Source organism: Wickerhamomyces anomalus (genome assembly GCF_001661255.1).
Source record: "Wickerhamomyces anomalus NRRL Y-366-8 unplaced genomic scaffold WICANscaffold_1, whole genome shotgun sequence".
NCBI lineage: Eukaryota > Fungi > Ascomycota > Saccharomycetes > Phaffomycetales > Wickerhamomycetaceae > Hansenula > Hansenula anomala.
In genome coordinates this window covers 1089368-1107979 of record NW_017567110.1, presented here as the reverse complement: position 1 = coordinate 1107979, position 18612 = coordinate 1089368, and the positions used below count along the sequence as shown (strand labels likewise).

The window sequence follows — 18612 nt, the reverse complement described above, 5'->3', positions numbered from 1 at the left end:
AATAACAGTGTAGTATTCATTCTCTCTATACTAGGTTGAATCTATCTATTGTTCATATATGCGATAAGGGTCTGCAGGCTCAAAATTGCACGCAAAACAATTGACACATTCCAGCCATATTTCACACCAAGCTTCCACCGTCGCAGACCAACAACTTAATTCAGAATTTTCATCCTGCAAGTAATGACTATTTAATGCATTCTCAGTTTCTTGTTGATTGAAAACAAGTTGGGTAAATATATGTTCTGGTTGGTTCTTCACTAACAGCTCGACATCTGAATTATCCAATGGTCGAGCTTCCACAGTCTGCGCTGTCTGACTACTAGTGGTCACAACATCCGGTGTCAACTTTGGGGTATGAGCACCAGTTCCATTATTCATTTCTCTAAGATTTAGCATCATTGAAGAAGACACCGATCCGGAAACTGGCTGCATTGTTGTATGGAAATTTAAGCTTTCTTGGATAGAACAATTATCATCATCTTCAGTCTCCTCCTCCTCATCATTAAGATTTGTGTCTTCTGTTCCTTTCACAGATGTACTGCCGTTGTATTCTCTAAAAGTAGCCCTGAGTCTATCATTTCGCTGAATTGTGGATTGTTCAGGATTAACAAAAGGTGATCTAGCGATGCTATTAACCATACTATCTGTTGAATTGTTCCCTGTTGTTTCAATTATAGCAGCTGATGGATATTGCAGATTTATGTCATTTGAAGTTTCATGATTTGGTAGACTGCTTTGTTGAAAGGGATGTTTACCACTTAGTATATCATCTGCTCGAAATGAAGATCCAGGAGCTCTCCATCTAACTATTTGTTCCTCCATATAATCAACCAATCTATCACTTGTAGGTAGTAGCCTGCTTGATTGCCTTGATATGATAGTTTGTCTTAGCGAGGGTCTCCCTAAAGTTGAGTGTATTGGAGCATTTGGAACGTAAGGTGGTGTATGTAAAAGTTGATCTAAATGGACTGAATCTGGCAATTCATGCAAGTTGTCATACGCTTCTTCATTCTGGTCACAAAGAGGTTTAACTCTGTAGTCCACAGACTCATTGGTAGAAGGTTGGGCTGAAGCAGCTAGCCCTTGCTGGTTGCTGAAAAAAGAGTAGTTTGATCTTGCTGTGACATATTGTGAAGCTGGGTGCGCTGTTGTTTGACTGGGAAGCTCAGATGTTGCATTCGAGTCACGAAGATAGGAAATTTCACTGTTTAAATGTGAGCTTGAGTTTGCTGTGATGTATATGGAGCCTTGGTTTGATTTTGAACTTGATTTTTCTTGACGAGAAGCTTGAGGAGCCTCATTTAGTGAAACAGGAGTGACTTGGGGTGGACTTGTTAATTCTGAACTGCTACTGGGGGAGCATGTATCACTCATAGCTGGACAAAACCGAAATCATACAGCCTTTCATACTATCAAACAGACCCTATAACCCCTGAATAGATGTTTTTTTATTGAGTCTTTTGCGACACTTTGTCTTTGGATTCATCATGACACAAAATCAACATTTGACTGGGAACCCGAAAACCCACAGGATCAATCATCATGAAAACAACTATTGAAGAGGTCCAGACCAAAAAGTTCAAGCTAATTTAGTCAGGCTGCTATACTGATTTTTGCATAGTTTAAACCATTATCACCATCACCAACTTTTGTAACCATTGTGAATCAGATGTACCTTAGGTAGCAACAAGAAGACTCAGCAAGCGACATAGATTGTTCTTCATTATCGAAACGGCACAGTAAATCATAAAACCAGCCTCCCACCTTCCACCTTCTTCGAAAGCCTCAGGTGTGTAAGCCGCCTCCTCTGGACCCTTTTGATGTAGAAATACTTGTTTTGATTTCTTTGACAGGAGAAGAACAGGGCCGCCAACCATAGAATACGAGCTGTATAATTTTTTAAAAACAAGGAACAACAAGAGCCAATAGAAGCTAAATAGTGGGAATCAATGTTACATAAAAAGGGAGATAATAAGCTTGATAAAGTAACTGAAGCGGATGCTGCTATAGAACTTGACTTTACCAAGTCAGAGACCACGACGCTGACAGGGACGGAAAAGGATGAAGCCATCAAGTTTTTAAGTGATACCAAGGTGACAATTCTTTCAGATGGTCCTTCGAAATACCCTAAAAAGTTGATAAGGAAGATAGATTGGAGGATCATGACCGTTATGTGTGGCTCATATTTCCTTCAGTTCTTGGATAAAAACTTGTTAAACTATGCTGGTGTCATGGGTATAAAGAAAAATTTGAAAGGAAATCAATTTGCTGATTTGGGTACAATATTCTATGCTGCCTACATCTTTGCAGAACCACTATCTGATTACTGTCTACAGGTACTACCAACTGGGAAGTTTTTGTCTTGTTGCATTATTGCTTGGGGTGTAGTTGTGGCATGTCATGCTGCCTGTCATACTTATTCCAGTTTGATGGTTGTTCGAACACTTTTAGGATTTTTTGAATCATCATTGTCCCCTGGGTTGATTGTGATTTCATCAATGTGGTATAACAAGCAAGAAAACTTACAAAGAACTGGTCTATGGGTCTCTACTGCTGGGTTAAGTGTTATTGTCGGTGGATTATTATCTTTTGGGTTTCAACACATTCATTCAGATTTCGAATCATGGAGAATATTTTTCCTAGTTATGGGTGTGATTACAATTGCTTTTGGTATATTCACTTACTTCTTCCTACCAAATAATCCAACAAGTGCTAGTTTCCTTACAGAAGAGGAGAAGATATTAGTTCTTGAGCATATAAGAGGTAACCAAACTGGTACTGAAACAAAGAAATTTAAGATCAAACAAATCAAGGAATTGCTATTCAAAGATAAACATACTTGGCCATTGTTTTTCCTAACCACAATTTCAATGATTTCAACTGGTGCGTTGGGTACTTGGTCAGTAACAATTATTGCATCTTTTGGATTCTCGAGTGAAATTGCAGCTTTAGTTCAAATGCCCGTGGGTGCAGCTATGGTCATTGCAATCTTAACAGAATCATACTTGTGCTCATATATTGGGAGAAGAACATTGATCTTTACAGGGATGTGTGTTCCTGGTATCGTTGGTTATATTATTCTACTCACAACCAAGAATAAAGTGGCCAACTTGATTGCAATTTACTTGAATATGGGATCCACTGGTGTTATAGCTTTGTTGTATTCATGGAATAGTGCAAATACAGCTGGCCACACCAAGAAGCTAGCACGTAACGGACTTACAATGATTGCCTTTTCTTTGGGTTCTTTGATTGGGCCCCAATTATTCAGAGCTCATGAGAAACCAGATTACAGATCTGCCAAAGTGACATTGCTAATCACTTCAATAGTGTGTGTTCCTTTGTCTTTAATAGTTGGATTAATTTCGAAAAGAGAAAATGAAAAGAAGGATAAAGAAGGACCAGTCCCTCTTCCACCAAACTATGAATTCAAAGACCTTACCGATATTGAGAATCCTAATTTTAGATATTCCTATTAGAATACTGCTTATTATATTTATTTAGCCAATATATCCTGTACATACTTTAATTTATTGTTTATAGATTCAATTTGTATGACGCATTGTTGATGATGTTTGACTCGGTCTTAGACTCTTGACCTCGCGATAAGAAAGAAAAAATTAACGAACAGGAGCATCAAGATTAATAATCCCTTTCATCTTACAATTCACTGTCATCAACACCAAGTGGATTCTTATATGAATACAACCACTTTATTCTCAAATATTATGAAAATGGGTGCTGATCTAACTCCAGCTGTCGTTGGTGCTTTACAATGCCAAAAGAACTCTTTTTTGAAGGAATTTTCAACAACTGTTATATCATGTACTGAAGAGAAACCAGAACCTGTTGCAAAAGGGAAGAAATCTAAGTCAAAGGACGTAGCAGTTGCCACTCCAAAATTTGCTGTTGAATTGCAAGATACTATTTTGTTTCCCGAGGGTGGTGGTCAACCATCTGATCAAGGGTATATAATTTCAAAAGATCAGAAGAAACATCATGTCTCATTCATCAGAAGAGACAAGCTTCGTGCAGTTCATCTTGTTGATGAACCAATAGAAGCAGGATCTGCTGTGAAGCTTGAGCTTGATTGGAAAAGAAGATTAGATCATATGCAACAACATACAGGTCAACATCTATTGTCAGCCATACTGGATAAATATGACTTACCAACTCTGAGTTGGAGTATGGGGGAAATGATTAATTACATTGAATTACCTCGTGCATTATCTAATGAAGAAGTTGAAGAAATTAGCAGCGTTGTCAACGAAAAGATTGTGGAAAGTATTGATATCTCTGTGGATACTCCACATAAAGATTTAGTTAATCAAGGAAAGATGCCTGATGATTATGATGTTGAAAAAGGTGTTTTACGCGTTGTTAAGATTGGCGAATTGGATCAAAACCCATGCTGTGGAACCCATTTATCATCTACTTCCCAGATCTTGTCAATTGCCTTATTGCATCAAACTTCAGTTAGAGGAACAAACTCAAGATTACACTTTTTGGCTGGTGATCGTGTACGTCAATATGCTGTGTATACTCACAAATTATTGAAACAATCTTCCAATGAACTTTCATGTCAATTTGATGAGATTACTGATAAGCTACAACAGTTGAATGTAAACTATAGAAAAACCACAAAGAGTGAAGGATCATGGAAAGAGGAAGTTGCAGGCTACCAATCCAAAGAATTGTTAAGAAAACTAGAAACTTCTGATGTTGGATTTATTCACAAAGCTGATGCTGGATTAGACTATTTGATGATGATTTTCAAAGTCGTTTCCAAGGTGATTCCCGAAGGGAAAACCGTTGTTTTGATTTCTGGTGAAGGTAAAGAAGGTGGATCAACTATAATTTTCGGTTCAGATAATGAAAAAGTTTCTGAAATTGCTAAAAATTTACAATCATCAATATTTGGTTTGAAAGGTGGTGGTAAAGGAAAATGGCAAGGTAAAATAAGCTCATTTCAAAAAGGTGAACTTGAGAACGCTTTGTCATATCTACAATCCTTATGAAATGTTTCATAGGTATTTATGTCCTCGTTATCATTGTCCCAATATATGCTATATGTTAGAGTTTATTTCTCTGTTAGTTTTCGTTATTTCATTACCTTTTCAAAAATTGAGGAATCAATCCACTTATTCTCCATCTCCATCTCAATTTTTTCTTTGCTTCGAGTAACCAAATTGCAGATTTTTGGTCAATCTGTTGCCTTTGTGTGGTGCCTTTATACTCTAACTGGTTTTGTAATTTGCTAACCAGTGTTGATGAAAATCCATGTAGATCATTATTTCTGGATTTTTTATTTGCAGGTTGATTTAATAATTCTTCAATATCATCAATTGAAGCATCTTCGGGTATAGCTCGTAGTTCTGAGATTGAGTGGTCAAAATTATCAATCAAATTTGAAAGCATCTCATACCTTTCTGTACAATTTGAGCAAACAAATTCTGTGAATTGAGAATCCTGGGTTAACAAGCTACTCAGTTCATATAACGGAGTTTCACAAATGACACAATATTTCAATGACGAAGAAGCTGAAGGCATGGTGAATTCACCCAGTGTCATATCATGAGAATCAGTCAATTTTAAAGTTGGAGCATTTGAAATGTTTGTATGAATTGAGCATGCCGACGATAATGTTTGTGAAGTTTTTGCACTATAAAAATCAGTTGTTGCAATGCTTCCTTCTTCTTCAGCCGAGCATTTGGTGAGAAGTAGTGAGCTTGTTTGTGATGTACCAAGCTGTGATTGATGTGAACTGATGGTTTCTGAAAGTATAGATTTGGCTTTTGTTAAATAATTAGGACCTTCTGGTAAGTCAGCTGGATTCATCGATTCATATGTCTTTAGCGATGTTTTCAAATCAACAACAGATAATTTTCTTCTTCCCAACTCTTTTGCCTTTATATAATCTTCAACTAAAACTATTGGATCTATTTCAAAAAGTTGTGAGTCTGGTCGACTGCTTGGGATCTCTTGTGCATTAATTTCAGGACTTTTTAAGCTTTCAGTCACTTTTTCAGATGATGGAGGTGGTGCCAATGGGAATGACGTTAGTTGTGAGTTATCTAGCATATCCAATCTTGACTTCTTGTTTTTGAGTATCTGCTGTTCGTGGGCGAAGATTTGGGTATATTTGGATGGTTCACGAGTTTCAGTATCTTTATAAATTTGAGGCTTGAGTGATGTTGGTGAAAAGGTGCTTTTGATACTTCTATGTTGGAATGATGGACTCACATTCGACTTATGCGCTCTCCTTATGGTGCTCGTACTGTGAATACTACTTGGTTTATTATCCCTCATGTTGATACTATTTGTGATATCGTTCATGACTGGTTTGGGGTTAGAATTTTAAACGATTGTTGTGAGGTGAGGTGGTCAGGTTTTTGTTGGGTATTTGAGGAATGGTGATGGTTTATATGTGAAGCCGAAATCAAAGAGATAAAGAGGTTGATAGATATGAGATGAGTGAGTTTTGTTTCTTATGTTTTTCCTTGTGATAGTGGACTTTTGAGCTTGAGTGTCATATTTTTAGTTGTTTTAAAATTCATCCCAGTCTGAAATGTAAACACGCATTACTCTTTTCAGAAATTGTTTGCAGATGCACGCAAAATGGTAAGCGCCACAGAAACCGTTTTCTAGAAATCCCGTCAAATTTGAGTTAAAGAAAAATACAAAAGATACTGAAATGATGGTAATTGACAAGGTTTGAATAGCTATTACAATTGTTGAATTGGGTATAATGTTCGTTCATTTATTCGTAAGGACTTTGTTGGTGGTGTAAGCTGTAGAATTTACGCGTATCAACCACGAAAATCTGTCTCTCCGTTTCTGGAGACCAGAACTTCCTGAAGTGTATCTAAGTGCTGATCCTGTCCTCCAAAAGGACTCTTTCTTTGCCTTGTTTTAATTTGAAGTCAGTTGGTACAGAGGTACACTGTGATCAAGAGGAAAAGTGATAAGATTCATCATCATAGAAAGGATATCGTGTCTAATTTCTCTTGAGTCAATTCAACATTTAAAGCATCTTTTTCAGCACACGCTTTCAAAACACCAAGTTCCATTTGTATTTTGAGATTTTTGATCTTTTGTTCCTTGATTTGATTCTCTATCTTTTCCTGATCTGCATAAATGGCTTCTTGCTCTTCCATCACTTCTTTCAACTTGAAATTCAGCTCTGAATCTTCAAAATTTGCAGCATCTAATTTCAGTATTTGGATCCATGGTGACTTATAGCTCTTCTTTTCTGGTTCCACACGATGTGGTGATTGATTGTTGGATTCAGGAGAATCATGGTATGAGTGTGCACCATTCAAGGAATTAGCTCTTGAGTTAGGAGTTGAAGGTCCATGTGCGTAACTTTCACGACGATATGGACTATAACCGTCTCTTGGCTTATAGCCACCCCTATAAGAGCCTCTATAGGAACCTCTTCCTCCCCTGTAACCACCTCTAAAGTCATCTCTTGAAGAACGGTTGTAGCCTTCAACTTCTGGTAAAGAATTTCTCTTAGCTTCTTGAGTAGAAGCAGATGCGTCTTCAGATTCTCTTGGTTCAGAATCACGTCTAAAGGAATCAGAATTGTGTCTTGGGGCAGCTGATGGAGATGAATATGAGTCTCTTTGATATTCTTGAGAGTTATAAGAGCCATGATAACCTGACTGATAGCCACCACCTCTGCCACCTCTATAGCTACTCCCTCTATATCCACCTCTATAGTCTCCACGGCCGCTTTCTCTCACATAACCACCTCTGCCTCTTCCACCTCTTTCATAACCTTCTCTTCTATGATATGGTTCACCATATGAACTATTTCCAGAACTACCACTAAAAAAAACCGAATGTTAGTATATAAACAGTTTGAAAAACCAGTAGAGAGCATTTACATACGCCGAGTAAGGTCTACCGCTCATATTTGATATCCTTTTGAAGATTAAATTATTGTTATGGTTGATGACTTTGTTTTGGTGGTTGTCTGCCATTTTGGTTTCTATGGCATCGGTTTTTTTTTTCAAGACACTTTTATTAACAGCCCGCGAAAATTACCCTCAAGTAAGAACATATAGATGAGCGCCGCCGCCTCAAGATATATGTCTCTACATCATTCTTTTGCTATTTTTTTTATTATCATTTATTCATGTTCTATAAGATGTCATAATTTGAGAATATGGTACATCACCATCATTAGAATCGTTAGCCCAAATTAAAATATCGTTCAAAATTTTTGCAGATTTCTTCATTTCAAATCTCCATTCTTCTTCTCTCATTCTATATTCCAAAATTTCACAACCTTCAATCAAGATATTGTGACCATTCACCTCTTTTATTTTTTTAAAATTAATCAATGGTTTAAAATCTGTAAAATTTAAAATGTTTCTAATTTCTAAGACAGCTAATTTAGAAAGATAACCATCTCTAATGATTCTTGGTAACGAATTATTTGTTAACTGGACACAATTATTCAAAGAGAGTCTTGATATGGAATCACTGCAATAATAAGCTAAATCCCAAACACCACGATCAGTAATTGAACAACCAGCAAGACCTAAGGTTTCAATTTTGGTATTTCTTGACAAAACAGCTAATGAATCATCTGTTATCAAGTCACCATTTGAATGACGACCTAAATTCAAATTAATCAATTTTGGACAATATTGTGCAATCAAACAAATACCTTGATCAGAAACCAACTCACAAGCTCTTAGGTCTAAAATTTCTAGCTTTGGACAATTTTTGGCAACTAACTTAAGGAAATCATCATTGACCATTCTTGAGCCTGGTAAAACTAATTTTTTCAACAATGAGCCTGTCAACATTATTGGAGGTGGTAAAACTTTAGGACATATATACATTTCAACCCATTCTAAACCACCACTAATTGAAGGAGCCACTATTTCCAAATCTTGTTGCTTTGCCTTAGTTAGCTTATGCATGATGAATAATGAAGTATTTGAAACTGTTCTTTGTGGTTTAGTTCTTTTGGTTTTTTCAACAAAGCTTGACCATTTTCTTTCATCTGAAAAGAATAATTTGATAGAAGCAACTTCCAGAGTTACTCTATACCAAAGTTTATTAACCAAAAGACAATTGTATAAACTATTTGAAGTTTTTGATAAGTTATTAGTCTGTGGGTTCCCATCATTTTGTAAACTTGATTCACAAGCATCTCTCCAAACTTTCAGCGCTTTACGTTCATCTTTATAAATCAGTAATGCATGTTGGTAAGATAATGGTCTTCTTCTGATTGGGGAGGCTTCATGAGGTACTGATGATGAACAGTCAACATATGAAATGATTTTGGAAACAATCTCAGGCATATGGAAAATTGGATGTGATTCTGAAACTGTTAATGATAAACCTGACAATTGATTATTCATGGAATCATCTGAATCATAACAGTTAGCCTCACAATCAAATTTCAGATTTTTGCAAACAATTTCTTTCTTTGTGAAATCAAAAATTGAAGATTCAACATTAGGTGAAGGTGGTGAATAGAAACTAAATGGTGATTCGCTTGATGGAACTGAATTTGACGAGGAATTGATTGAAGCTGTAGAAGGTGAAACTTCACCATCTGATACTGGTGATTGATAGACTGATTTGGGACTGGAGAATGCATTTTTGAAGCTTGTCAAAATCTTATTTCTTTTCCCTAGTAGATGGCGGCTTGGTTTCTTTGGTGTTGAAGGAGGAGATGAAAGGAATATTGAAGAGTTTCTTGGGCTGTTGTTCCGCTTCAATGGTCTTGACTCATGATCATTTTGTAAAGTTGAAGTTGATGCAGGTTCTTCTCTTGATCTTTTAATGGAACTTGAGCTCTTGATATCTGGAAGTGAGCTATTCATCATATAAGTGTATCAAACAAAGTTCTTAATGTTAAAATTATAAACCACAGATGGTAACTGGTAATAAATGGTATCTGAAGTGATAAAACTTGTAAATTAGAAGTGAAAACAAAAGTGAATTAATCAAATGAGTGGACGTCAACGCAAATTAATGGCGACAAAAGTGTAAAACTGAGCGAACTAGTAAATTTTGTAAAAATTTATAAGGAATAGCTGAACAAAACCAAATTATTCAACTACCTGGGCAGGGATAAGTATATAGGGCGTCTTTGGGTGATGGGTGCTGAAAAAGGTGTTGATGATGTTGATAGTATCCCCCCTTTCAATGAAGATTGATTGCCCTTTGAATATAATTATTCAACTCTGGTGAATGATAATGTTTGACTAGAACTCAAAGCCCTCAAGAAATGACTATGAATATGGTACCTTACTTGTCAAAAGGATTTGAGTAGGTATTTATATGAACAGGTATTGAAAAAGGCTAGCTGTATGTATGATATTTTATACCAAAGGGGGCCGGTGTATGTTGAAAGTAGAAAGCCTCACCGCATCCTGAAACCATCCAATTTTCCTCTGAGGATAAGTTGAAATTTCCCCCTTAAGAGTGTAGTGGCATGCATGTCATTACGTTTGTAGCTTAAGCGAAAGGGCTTGACCAACTTAAATTGGGATGTATAGTGTCCATTATTGTTCAGGATGGCTGGTTTATCACCGAAAAGATGAAAAAGTGTTGATAATTTGAGTGGTTGGCCCACACCATTTTAGCTAAAAGCGAGATCCCTGAACTTCAAAGGGCCTAAATTTTTGAAATGATGTGCTTATTTTTTAGTCAGAGGGTTCTTAGAAAATATATCAAGATGCATCCTTGTTGATTACCAGCTCAAGTTTCAAATGCCACCCGAAGTAGCAGTCTTTACGCTCCCAATTGGTGCTGTCTCGATACTGGATTCGATCATCGCGCAAAAATAAAGTGAATATCAGTGCTCGAGAAACATGGTTTGTTGTTCGTCTTGAATAGCTGGATATGCCTTTCAATGTCTGGATATCGAGATTCAATGAACATCATTTTGACTAGTGTCGTGTTGGTATCTTTTTGTTACTGATCTTTAAATTAAAGCGACAGCTAGGTGTATGCACTAATACTCAAACAGAACGTGAAGTTGACCAACCTCCAAGAATAAAGTAGCTTATCTTGACAAGTCTTGGAATTATCAATAGTATTAGTATTGTCTCAAGATTTCGAAAAGCGTTCTATACATCAATTGTAATAATGTTGATAATAGTTTTTCAGTCTCATAAACATTGTGTGAAGTTCATAGACATGCATCTTATTATCAGAATTTACGTCCAGTTTCTAGAACATAGTTCAGGCGCTGACCACCTTTTAACTGGAGCATCATGTTGCTTTCAGGTCCAAGAAGATAACATAAGACAAGTAACGGTCAAATATTCGATAACTGTTCAGCCAAGGACCTTACGGTGATCAACTGTGCAGCATTGTGTACTTAGTGAAGCTAAATTAGGGATTACATCTTTGAAGTTTGCACAAAAGTTTTTGAGGTACAGCGTAAACCTCAGAATGGATATAGCGAATTGTGATAGCAACTAGCGTAATTGTGAGAACACCATGCTTTCTGTGATTGAAATTTGTTGAGAGAAAATTATAGCACAAATTTTGATCAAACAGACCAAACAACCCCAAAAACGATACCAACGAAAGGATAAAAGATTATGATGGCCATAGATCCTCCCGTTTACTCACAGAACAATAATACTTCAATTCTTTGAATTCTTTGTTGGTTGTTTAGCTTCTGCTTAGTCAGCCAGTGCGTTTTTGTTTTTCGTTTTTTTTATCTTCATCATGATTTTTTTTGAAGAAAGGGAAAAAACAGTGAATTTCGTTCTTTAACATTTCGCTTTATACTATATCAACAACAACAACAACAACCAAGAAGGCCACTATCAACCCAGTGAATTCCATTTTACCCATATTACAATCTGGTCTTGTGCTATACTCACCTGTGTGCTATTACTGAAGCCCTTGTAATTGAAGAAGGAAAGTCATCACCTTTATTTTTGGGTTTTTTGAGAAAAAAAATTGCTTACAGGTTGAGCTTGACAGAGAATTATTACTGAAAGTCTCTGTTTCGCCCACCTCTTCCCTTGATATTTTGATAGAGTGTTGAGCTTTAGTATTCAAGAGGTCATTTATGGAAAAAATTCATCCCGTTACATATATGAATACATCACTACTGTCTATATTCAAGTTTGCCATATAAACAATACAATACATCAAAACAAAGTGGTACCAAAAGAATCATAAAACCACTATAATTGAACTACACACTTCCGAATAATTGGCTATGTCAGCCGATAGGAACGTTAGATCACAGTATCCTCATCGTTGGGGGTCTTCTGGGTCGTCTGGGGATCGTGATGATAAACAACAACAACAGTCCTCAAGTTATCAAAGGCACAGACAATTGTCAGGTGCTTCATCATCTTCAAACTATCATGTACCACAATCAAATAGATCATCAAGAGATTCTTATACCGGCAGTGGAACAGGTAGTGGGAGTTATTATGATTACTCTTACAAAAGCAACCGTCCATATTACCAACCTCACAGTTATCGTCATCAATCAAGACCAAATAAGTCCAGTGACTCCTACGTGGGATATCATAGGAACTCCAAAGGTTCTGAGAACCCATCATCTCTGTCTGAAAGAATTGATAGTTCAACTTCAAATGGATTCAAGTCAAATAAACCTAATGGGTTTGCAAGCGGTTATGATAGTTACTATGAAAGAAGAAATCAAAGATATAGTGGAAGTGCCGAGTATAGAAGGAATCCAGAAGAGAAATCTGATCATTATTACCCACAAAGAGACCGCAGAACAAGTCTCATATCATCAAGCTCGTCAACCAAACCAAATAGACTTCAGAAATCTGATGAACGCTCTGTTAGTCCACTGAATTCAGATCCATATAGCGAACCACCAAAGCTCACTGAAGGATACCAAAGAAAATCAAGACCTTCATTGATACCCAGTAACTTCAAAGATGATGATAACCAAAATGATGAAGAAGATGATGACTATGAACTAGAATCAGCATTAAAGCATATTCCAAAACCAGCTATAAGGCAGGACACACAAGATGATAAAGAAACAAAAGATGAGACTGAATCATCAAAAGAACCATCTTCTGGAATTCAAGATAGAATTTCTGAGAAAATACCCTTGACATTGGAACATAAAGAAGAATTGGATGAACAAAAGGGGACTCTTACACGTCAATCATCTGAAGACTCAACATATGAACCAGAACAATCTTTGAAAGATGATAAAGTTATCAAAGATGAAAAGAAACCAAGTGATGTTAATTTAGATGACAAGATGGATGTTGACCAACCAACAAGAGACGAGGAATCTGATAATTATGAACCAGAAATTGATGTTGTTGAAACTGAGCATGAGAATTCTGAACCTTCACCAATACCACAAGAGAAAGAGGAGCATGATGAAGTGCTGGAAGATAAATCTGAAGAGGAGCCAAAGCTGCCCATTGATGAAGAACAAGTCAAAGTTGAACCCAAGAAGAAGAAAATCACCGAAGGAAAACTCATTGTACCACTGGAGAAAATTGATGGGTGTATTTTTCCAATGTCAAAGACTCAGCTGAGAGTGTGGGAGTTGAAAAACATCTCAAGAGAGGACATTATTGAGGTGAGTCCTTATTTACTCAAGAGACCAATTAAAAATCTTGAAGATTATCCTTTTTACTCTAGAAATTTGCTTGTACATCAGCAAGGCTTTAAATTAAAGCTAATGGAGAAATTATCTGTTTTAAAAGGATCTACGTTTGACCATAAAATATCTTTATGGAATGAATATTCTCAAAGAAGTGATGATTGGAATGAGAGATGCGATGAAATGGATGCACAGCTAAGAGATTTATATCCATCACAAGAGATAGAATCCGAAGAACAGTCCCAACAACCTGAACCTGAACCTGAACATCATCAATCATCTACAAGACGTGGTGGTCGTTATCACGGTGATACTGTTAGATCCGAAGCTGAATTTTTGGAAATTTTGAAAAACTTGGAAAAAGAAAAAGAATCTGATCCATTTTACAAAGCTGAGTTGTTAGCTGCCAAAATCCCAGATATGATATTAAATCCTGTTGAAAAAAATTTAAAAAGATTGGATGTGAATAATTTGGTTTTAGATAAAGAAGAATGGGCAAAAAGAATCAATACTGATGGTGTTGATAATTTCTCGAAACATGAACATGAGTTGTTTTGTGAAGCTTTTTTATCAAATCCAAAAAAGTTTGGACGTATTTCAGCTGCTATGGGTGGTTTAAGAACTCCTCAAGAATGTGTCTTACATTATTATAAGACTAAAAAATTATTGACAGATTATAAACAATTGGTGGCTTCAAAGAAGAAAAAATATCGCAAAGGTAAAGGAAACCGTCGTATTTCCAAATCTAAGAATGCTACTGCTACCAACACGTCTGCTCCAAACACTCCAAGTGTTGAAACTCCTGCTGATAGTGGTGGTGAAGAAAAGGAATTGGCTTTAGAAAATTTTATTCCAAAAGAAGTTGTTGCTGAGGAGTTTTACACAGAAACTGGTCGTCGTCGTCGTGCTGCAGCTCCAGTATTTGATTCATCAAAAGGTGCAAAGAATCCCAACGAACAAGATAATGTTGATGGTGCAAAAGGAGAAGATGAACGGAAACGTGCTTTGGAGAATAATTCGCCAAATGAAACTCAAGATGAAGATGCAAAGAGTAATGGTGCTAAACATCCACCAAAGAAGAAAGCTAGAGGGCCAAAATTAAAGAAGAAAGAGGAAGTAAAGATTGATAATATCACACCGCCTGCTATTGAAACTGAAGAGGGAAGGAATGGTGGTCGTGTTATCACTAGTTATTGGAGTGTTAGAGATATCAATTATTTTGCAACATTGATAGGTGAATTTGGTACTCAATGGGCTCTTATTTCAGAAAGAATGAAAACGAAAAGTACCACAATGGTTCGTAATTATTATTTGAAAAATGCTGATAGTCACGGATGGAGAAGTATTGCTGAAGCTGCTGACAAGAAGAATGAATCATATCCACATTATCCTCAAAACTTGGTGAATAATCCATCAGAACCACAAGTTCTCAAAAGACCACCTCTTGGAGTTTTCAGCTCACATGGTGACCTTCCAAGTAATGTTAATGTTTCAACTACTGTCAAACATGAACCATCTGCTTTACCATCAGTTAAAAATTTGGCTCCATTTTCTCAATCAGTTGTACCATTACAACCATTATTCCAACCTCAATCTCAACCTCAACCTCAGCCTCCACAGTCACATTTGCCATCCATTGGGGGATCGAATAGCCGGTCTAATCCATTCTCCATCACCAGTCTGTTGAATCCTTCTGAAGAATCTAAACCATCACTCCCAAATCCAAATCCAATACCAGAAACTTCAAATAGGGGTTCCTTACTTCCAACATTCAATGAACAACGTGATGTTTATGCTTCTTATAGAAACCCAGCTTCTAATGGGAATGGTGGCTCAAGTGTTTTAAGTATTTTAAACAAAGAGGAACCAAAACCTTTTAATCCATTGAGTACACTTGTTGCTGTCGCTGCTGGTAATAATAATTCTACTTGGAATTCACCTTCTACAACTGGGCAAAATCTACCAAATCTTGGGGGAAACAAGTTTGATTACAATAGAGATAATCTTCCACAACCTTCAATGTATCAGTTCAATGGTCCTTTTTCAGATGGGAATAAGTTTCAACAACCAGAGAATCCATCTTCTACTGCAGGATTACCATCTAATTTCAGGAACATTCTTCTTCCAAATGCAGGTCAACCAGATCAGAATAACGGTATGAGAAACGATAACAATAATAATAATAATGCTAGCTTTTTATGAATGATTTTTTTTGTTCTTGTTGTTTTGCGTTTGATTTCTTTGGTACAAGAGAAATAGATTAAATTGTACATATTAATATGGGTTATGGGGTTTTTTGATTTATACGAACATTCGTGTTATAACAATTTTATGTTTCTTAATACGTTAACATTTTGTACTGTAATGCGATCCACGAAAAAATTGGAGAACTGTTTTTTTTTGAGCGCGTCGAGAAAAAAACGCATGAAAAAATACGTAAACATCGACAACGAGAATAATCAAAATAAACAAACTGGTGATAGGTGAGGAGTTTACATAAAATATACTTAACACGTCTTTCATCTTTTCCTTCTAGAGATCAAGCTAAGAGACCAACCACGTATCATGTCAGAAACATCTCTAGACTTCCAGTTCCCATCCATTGATAGGCCATTTGGTGTCAGCTTATGGTCTTATTTTGACTTATTTGCTTCAACTGTTACTCAAGGTCGTTTTGTTCCATCAACTTTTAAATTCGTTGAAGGTGAAACCTTACTATCAACTTTCCCACCAGTTGCTATTACCATTGCTTTGTATTATATTATCATATTTGGTGGTCAAGCAATTTTCAGAAAATTTGACTTACAACCATGGAAATTGAATTTTTTGTTTCAATTGCATAATATTTCATTGACTTTAATTTCATTCACTTTGTTATCTTTGATGGTTGAACAGTTGGTTCCAATCTTGTACCATCATGGTTTATTTTATGCTATCTGTAATAGAAATGCTTGGACTCAACAATTGGTTACTTTATACTTCTTAAATTATTTGACTAAATATTTGGAATTTGTTGATACTTTATTCCTTGTTGTCAAAAGAAAGAAGATCATCTTCTTACACAGTTACCACCACGGTGCAACTGCTTTGTTATGTTATACCCAATTAATTGGTGTCACTTCTATCAGTTGGGTTGTTATCTCATTAAACTTAGGTGTCCATGTTGTTATGTATTTCTACTACTTCTTAGCTGCTAGAGGTATTAGAGTTTGGTGGAAACAATGGATCACAAACTTTCAAATCATTCAATTCGTTTTTGATTTGATCTTTATTTATTACGCCGCTTTCATCAAGGTTAGAAATGATTTTGGTTTCTTCGGTTGTGCTGAACATACTTGTATTGATTGTGTTGGTACCACTTTAGCTACATGGGCTGGTCTTTCAATCATTTCTTCCTACTTATTATTATTCATCTTATTCTACATTGATATTTACATCAAAAAGGGTAAGAAGGCTAAAGTTGTCAGAAGAGTTGGTGGATTTGGTAACAAAGTTAATGAATATGTTAGTATTGATTTGAAGAACGTGGCAACTCCATCCCCATCTCCAGCTCCAACCAATAGAAGACGTGATTCACCACCAGCTTCAAGCAGATTAAGAGAGTCTACTGTCAGAAGAAGAAAAGCTTAAACTGAATTGCGCAGTATGAACTTTTAAACCATCTAAAATCTAAAGATGCACTAGAAGAGTCTAGACTATTTAAAGAGAAAATCACACCAAAAGAACACTATAAGAAAACTCATTGTATTTCCCAAGGGACTATTGCAAATGTGTGTATTTCTATCATGATAATTATTAGGAACTCTATTTCGTAAACACTTTTGATCTAACCTTAGCGAGCTCAATAGATCTCCGTAGCTGATCACTATTCACATCACCTATTATAGTCAATGATTTAAGATTCTTCCCTTTCTCATCAACGATAACAGAAATAGTTTTCTTAGCAGATATTTCCTCTTCCTCACCTTCAATATCTGTAAGAAGAACAGATTTGGTATCAATATCCATAATGTCTTCATCTTCAACTGTTTGAATAGATTCCTCATCAAGATCAACAACTCCAAAATTTGATGAGAATCCAATGGATTCTTTAACCAATTTCAAGGAATCATTAGCTGATGCATCACATATTATTTGATATTGTTCTCTAATTGTAGCATGATTACCACGCATTCTCACTGGTATTTTAACATCTGCTGCACTCTCATCAATATGAGCTCTTGGTAGTTTAGTGTTCTTCAAGGCAGAAATTAATGAATCCCAAATCAAATCAAATAATGGGCCAGTACGACTAAAGACCTTGATTTTAGCATACAGCGCAAACGTCCAGGTACGTTTAGGACCAAGATCAAGACCAGAATCATCCTCATCATTCTCTCCTTTATAATACACTTCAACTTTACCATCTGAATCAACGCTTCGTAGACCAACTTTCACTTTCAATGCTTCTTTGGTTAAAATTTTTGAATGTAACAAAGTTTCGTATAATCGTTGTGATAAAATCATTTCCTCATCTGTTGGTGCACCGACTCTACCTCTTTCCACCTCAACAACAGGATAAACACTTGTATAGTCTTCTAAAGCAGGCTTTCCAGAGTCTGAATCGTTTTCTTTATCTTTGGCGAAAACTGCGTTAACAGCAGCTGCATCATCATTGATTTCATGGGCTGGTAAATCTTCCTCTATTATACCACCAGTAATCGTACAGATAATCGTTGTGCTTCCTGATTTCAAAACTGAAGATCCTAAAACTGATGAGTTTTTGATTTGGTCATTGGAATATCTGCTTAATCCACCATCACCAACTTCAATATTTCTAAATTCTTCAAATTTACGTAGATTTGGACGGATCCCAATTGCTAAATGTCTTTGTAAGGACAATTCTGGAGAAATACGTGCTATCACAGCAGGCGGGAATGACATTGGCTTAAACTCAGTTTCGGAAGTCTTTGACATCTTGATCTTTTACTGTGGATCTTGAATTTTAAATATTTGAAGAGATGAGC

The 18612-nt window shown here is 36.2% G+C and overlaps 9 protein-coding genes across 9 annotated transcripts; 4 read left to right on the top strand and 5 right to left on the bottom strand.

The window, feature by feature from the left end:
- Positions 1–45: 45 nt before the first annotated feature.
- WICANDRAFT_76225 (uncharacterized protein) lies at positions 46–1377 on the bottom strand (the record flags this gene model as incomplete). Its single annotated transcript, XM_019184345.1, has 1 exon — positions 46–1377. The coding sequence occupies one exon, from the start codon at positions 1375–1377 to the stop codon at positions 46–48; it is 1332 nt and encodes a 443-aa protein (XP_019041252.1).
- Positions 1378–1952: 575 nt separating this feature from the next.
- WICANDRAFT_82167 (allantoate permease family MFS transporter) lies at positions 1953–3482 on the top strand (the record flags this gene model as incomplete). The annotated part of the gene is made up of 2 exons (XM_019185342.1): positions 1953–1988; positions 2064–3482. The coding sequence occupies 2 exons, from the start codon at positions 1953–1955 to the stop codon at positions 3480–3482; spliced, it is 1455 nt and encodes a 484-aa protein (XP_019041251.1).
- A 255-nt stretch (positions 3483–3737) lies between these two features.
- WICANDRAFT_27178 (putative alanine--tRNA ligase) lies at positions 3738–5021 on the top strand (the record flags this gene model as incomplete). Its single annotated transcript, XM_019181345.1, has 1 exon — positions 3738–5021. One exon carries the CDS (start codon positions 3738–3740, stop codon positions 5019–5021), a length of 1284 nt encoding a protein of 427 aa, XP_019041250.1.
- A 91-nt stretch (positions 5022–5112) lies between these two features.
- WICANDRAFT_76222 (uncharacterized protein) lies at positions 5113–6312 on the bottom strand (the record flags this gene model as incomplete). The annotated part of the gene is made up of 1 exon (XM_019184344.1): positions 5113–6312. One exon carries the CDS (start codon positions 6310–6312, stop codon positions 5113–5115), a length of 1200 nt encoding a protein of 399 aa, XP_019041249.1.
- A 668-nt stretch (positions 6313–6980) lies between these two features.
- On the bottom strand, positions 6981–7922 carry WICANDRAFT_60111 (uncharacterized protein; the record flags this gene model as incomplete). Its single annotated transcript, XM_019182937.1, has 2 exons — positions 6981–7836; positions 7900–7922. The coding sequence occupies 2 exons, from the start codon at positions 7920–7922 to the stop codon at positions 6981–6983; spliced, it is 879 nt and encodes a 292-aa protein (XP_019041248.1).
- Positions 7923–8150: 228 nt separating this feature from the next.
- AMN1 (Amn1p) lies at positions 8151–9335 on the bottom strand (the record flags this gene model as incomplete). Its single annotated transcript, XM_019180931.1, has 1 exon — positions 8151–9335. A coding segment is annotated over one exon (1185 nt), but the record flags the coding sequence as incomplete, so codon positions are not given.
- A 2882-nt stretch (positions 9336–12217) lies between these two features.
- Positions 12218–15808, top strand: SNT1 (Snt1p; the record flags this gene model as incomplete). Its single annotated transcript, XM_019182936.1, has 1 exon — positions 12218–15808. One exon carries the CDS (start codon positions 12218–12220, stop codon positions 15806–15808), a length of 3591 nt encoding a protein of 1196 aa, XP_019041246.1.
- A 363-nt stretch (positions 15809–16171) lies between these two features.
- Positions 16172–17236, top strand: ELO2 (fatty acid elongase ELO2; the record flags this gene model as incomplete). Its single annotated transcript, XM_019184343.1, has 1 exon — positions 16172–17236. The coding sequence occupies one exon, from the start codon at positions 16172–16174 to the stop codon at positions 17234–17236; it is 1065 nt and encodes a 354-aa protein (XP_019041245.1).
- A 174-nt stretch (positions 17237–17410) lies between these two features.
- RRP43 (exosome non-catalytic core subunit RRP43) lies at positions 17411–18562 on the bottom strand (the record flags this gene model as incomplete). Its single annotated transcript, XM_019181361.1, has 1 exon — positions 17411–18562. The coding sequence occupies one exon, from the start codon at positions 18560–18562 to the stop codon at positions 17411–17413; it is 1152 nt and encodes a 383-aa protein (XP_019041244.1).
- Positions 18563–18612: the final 50 nt, after the last annotated feature.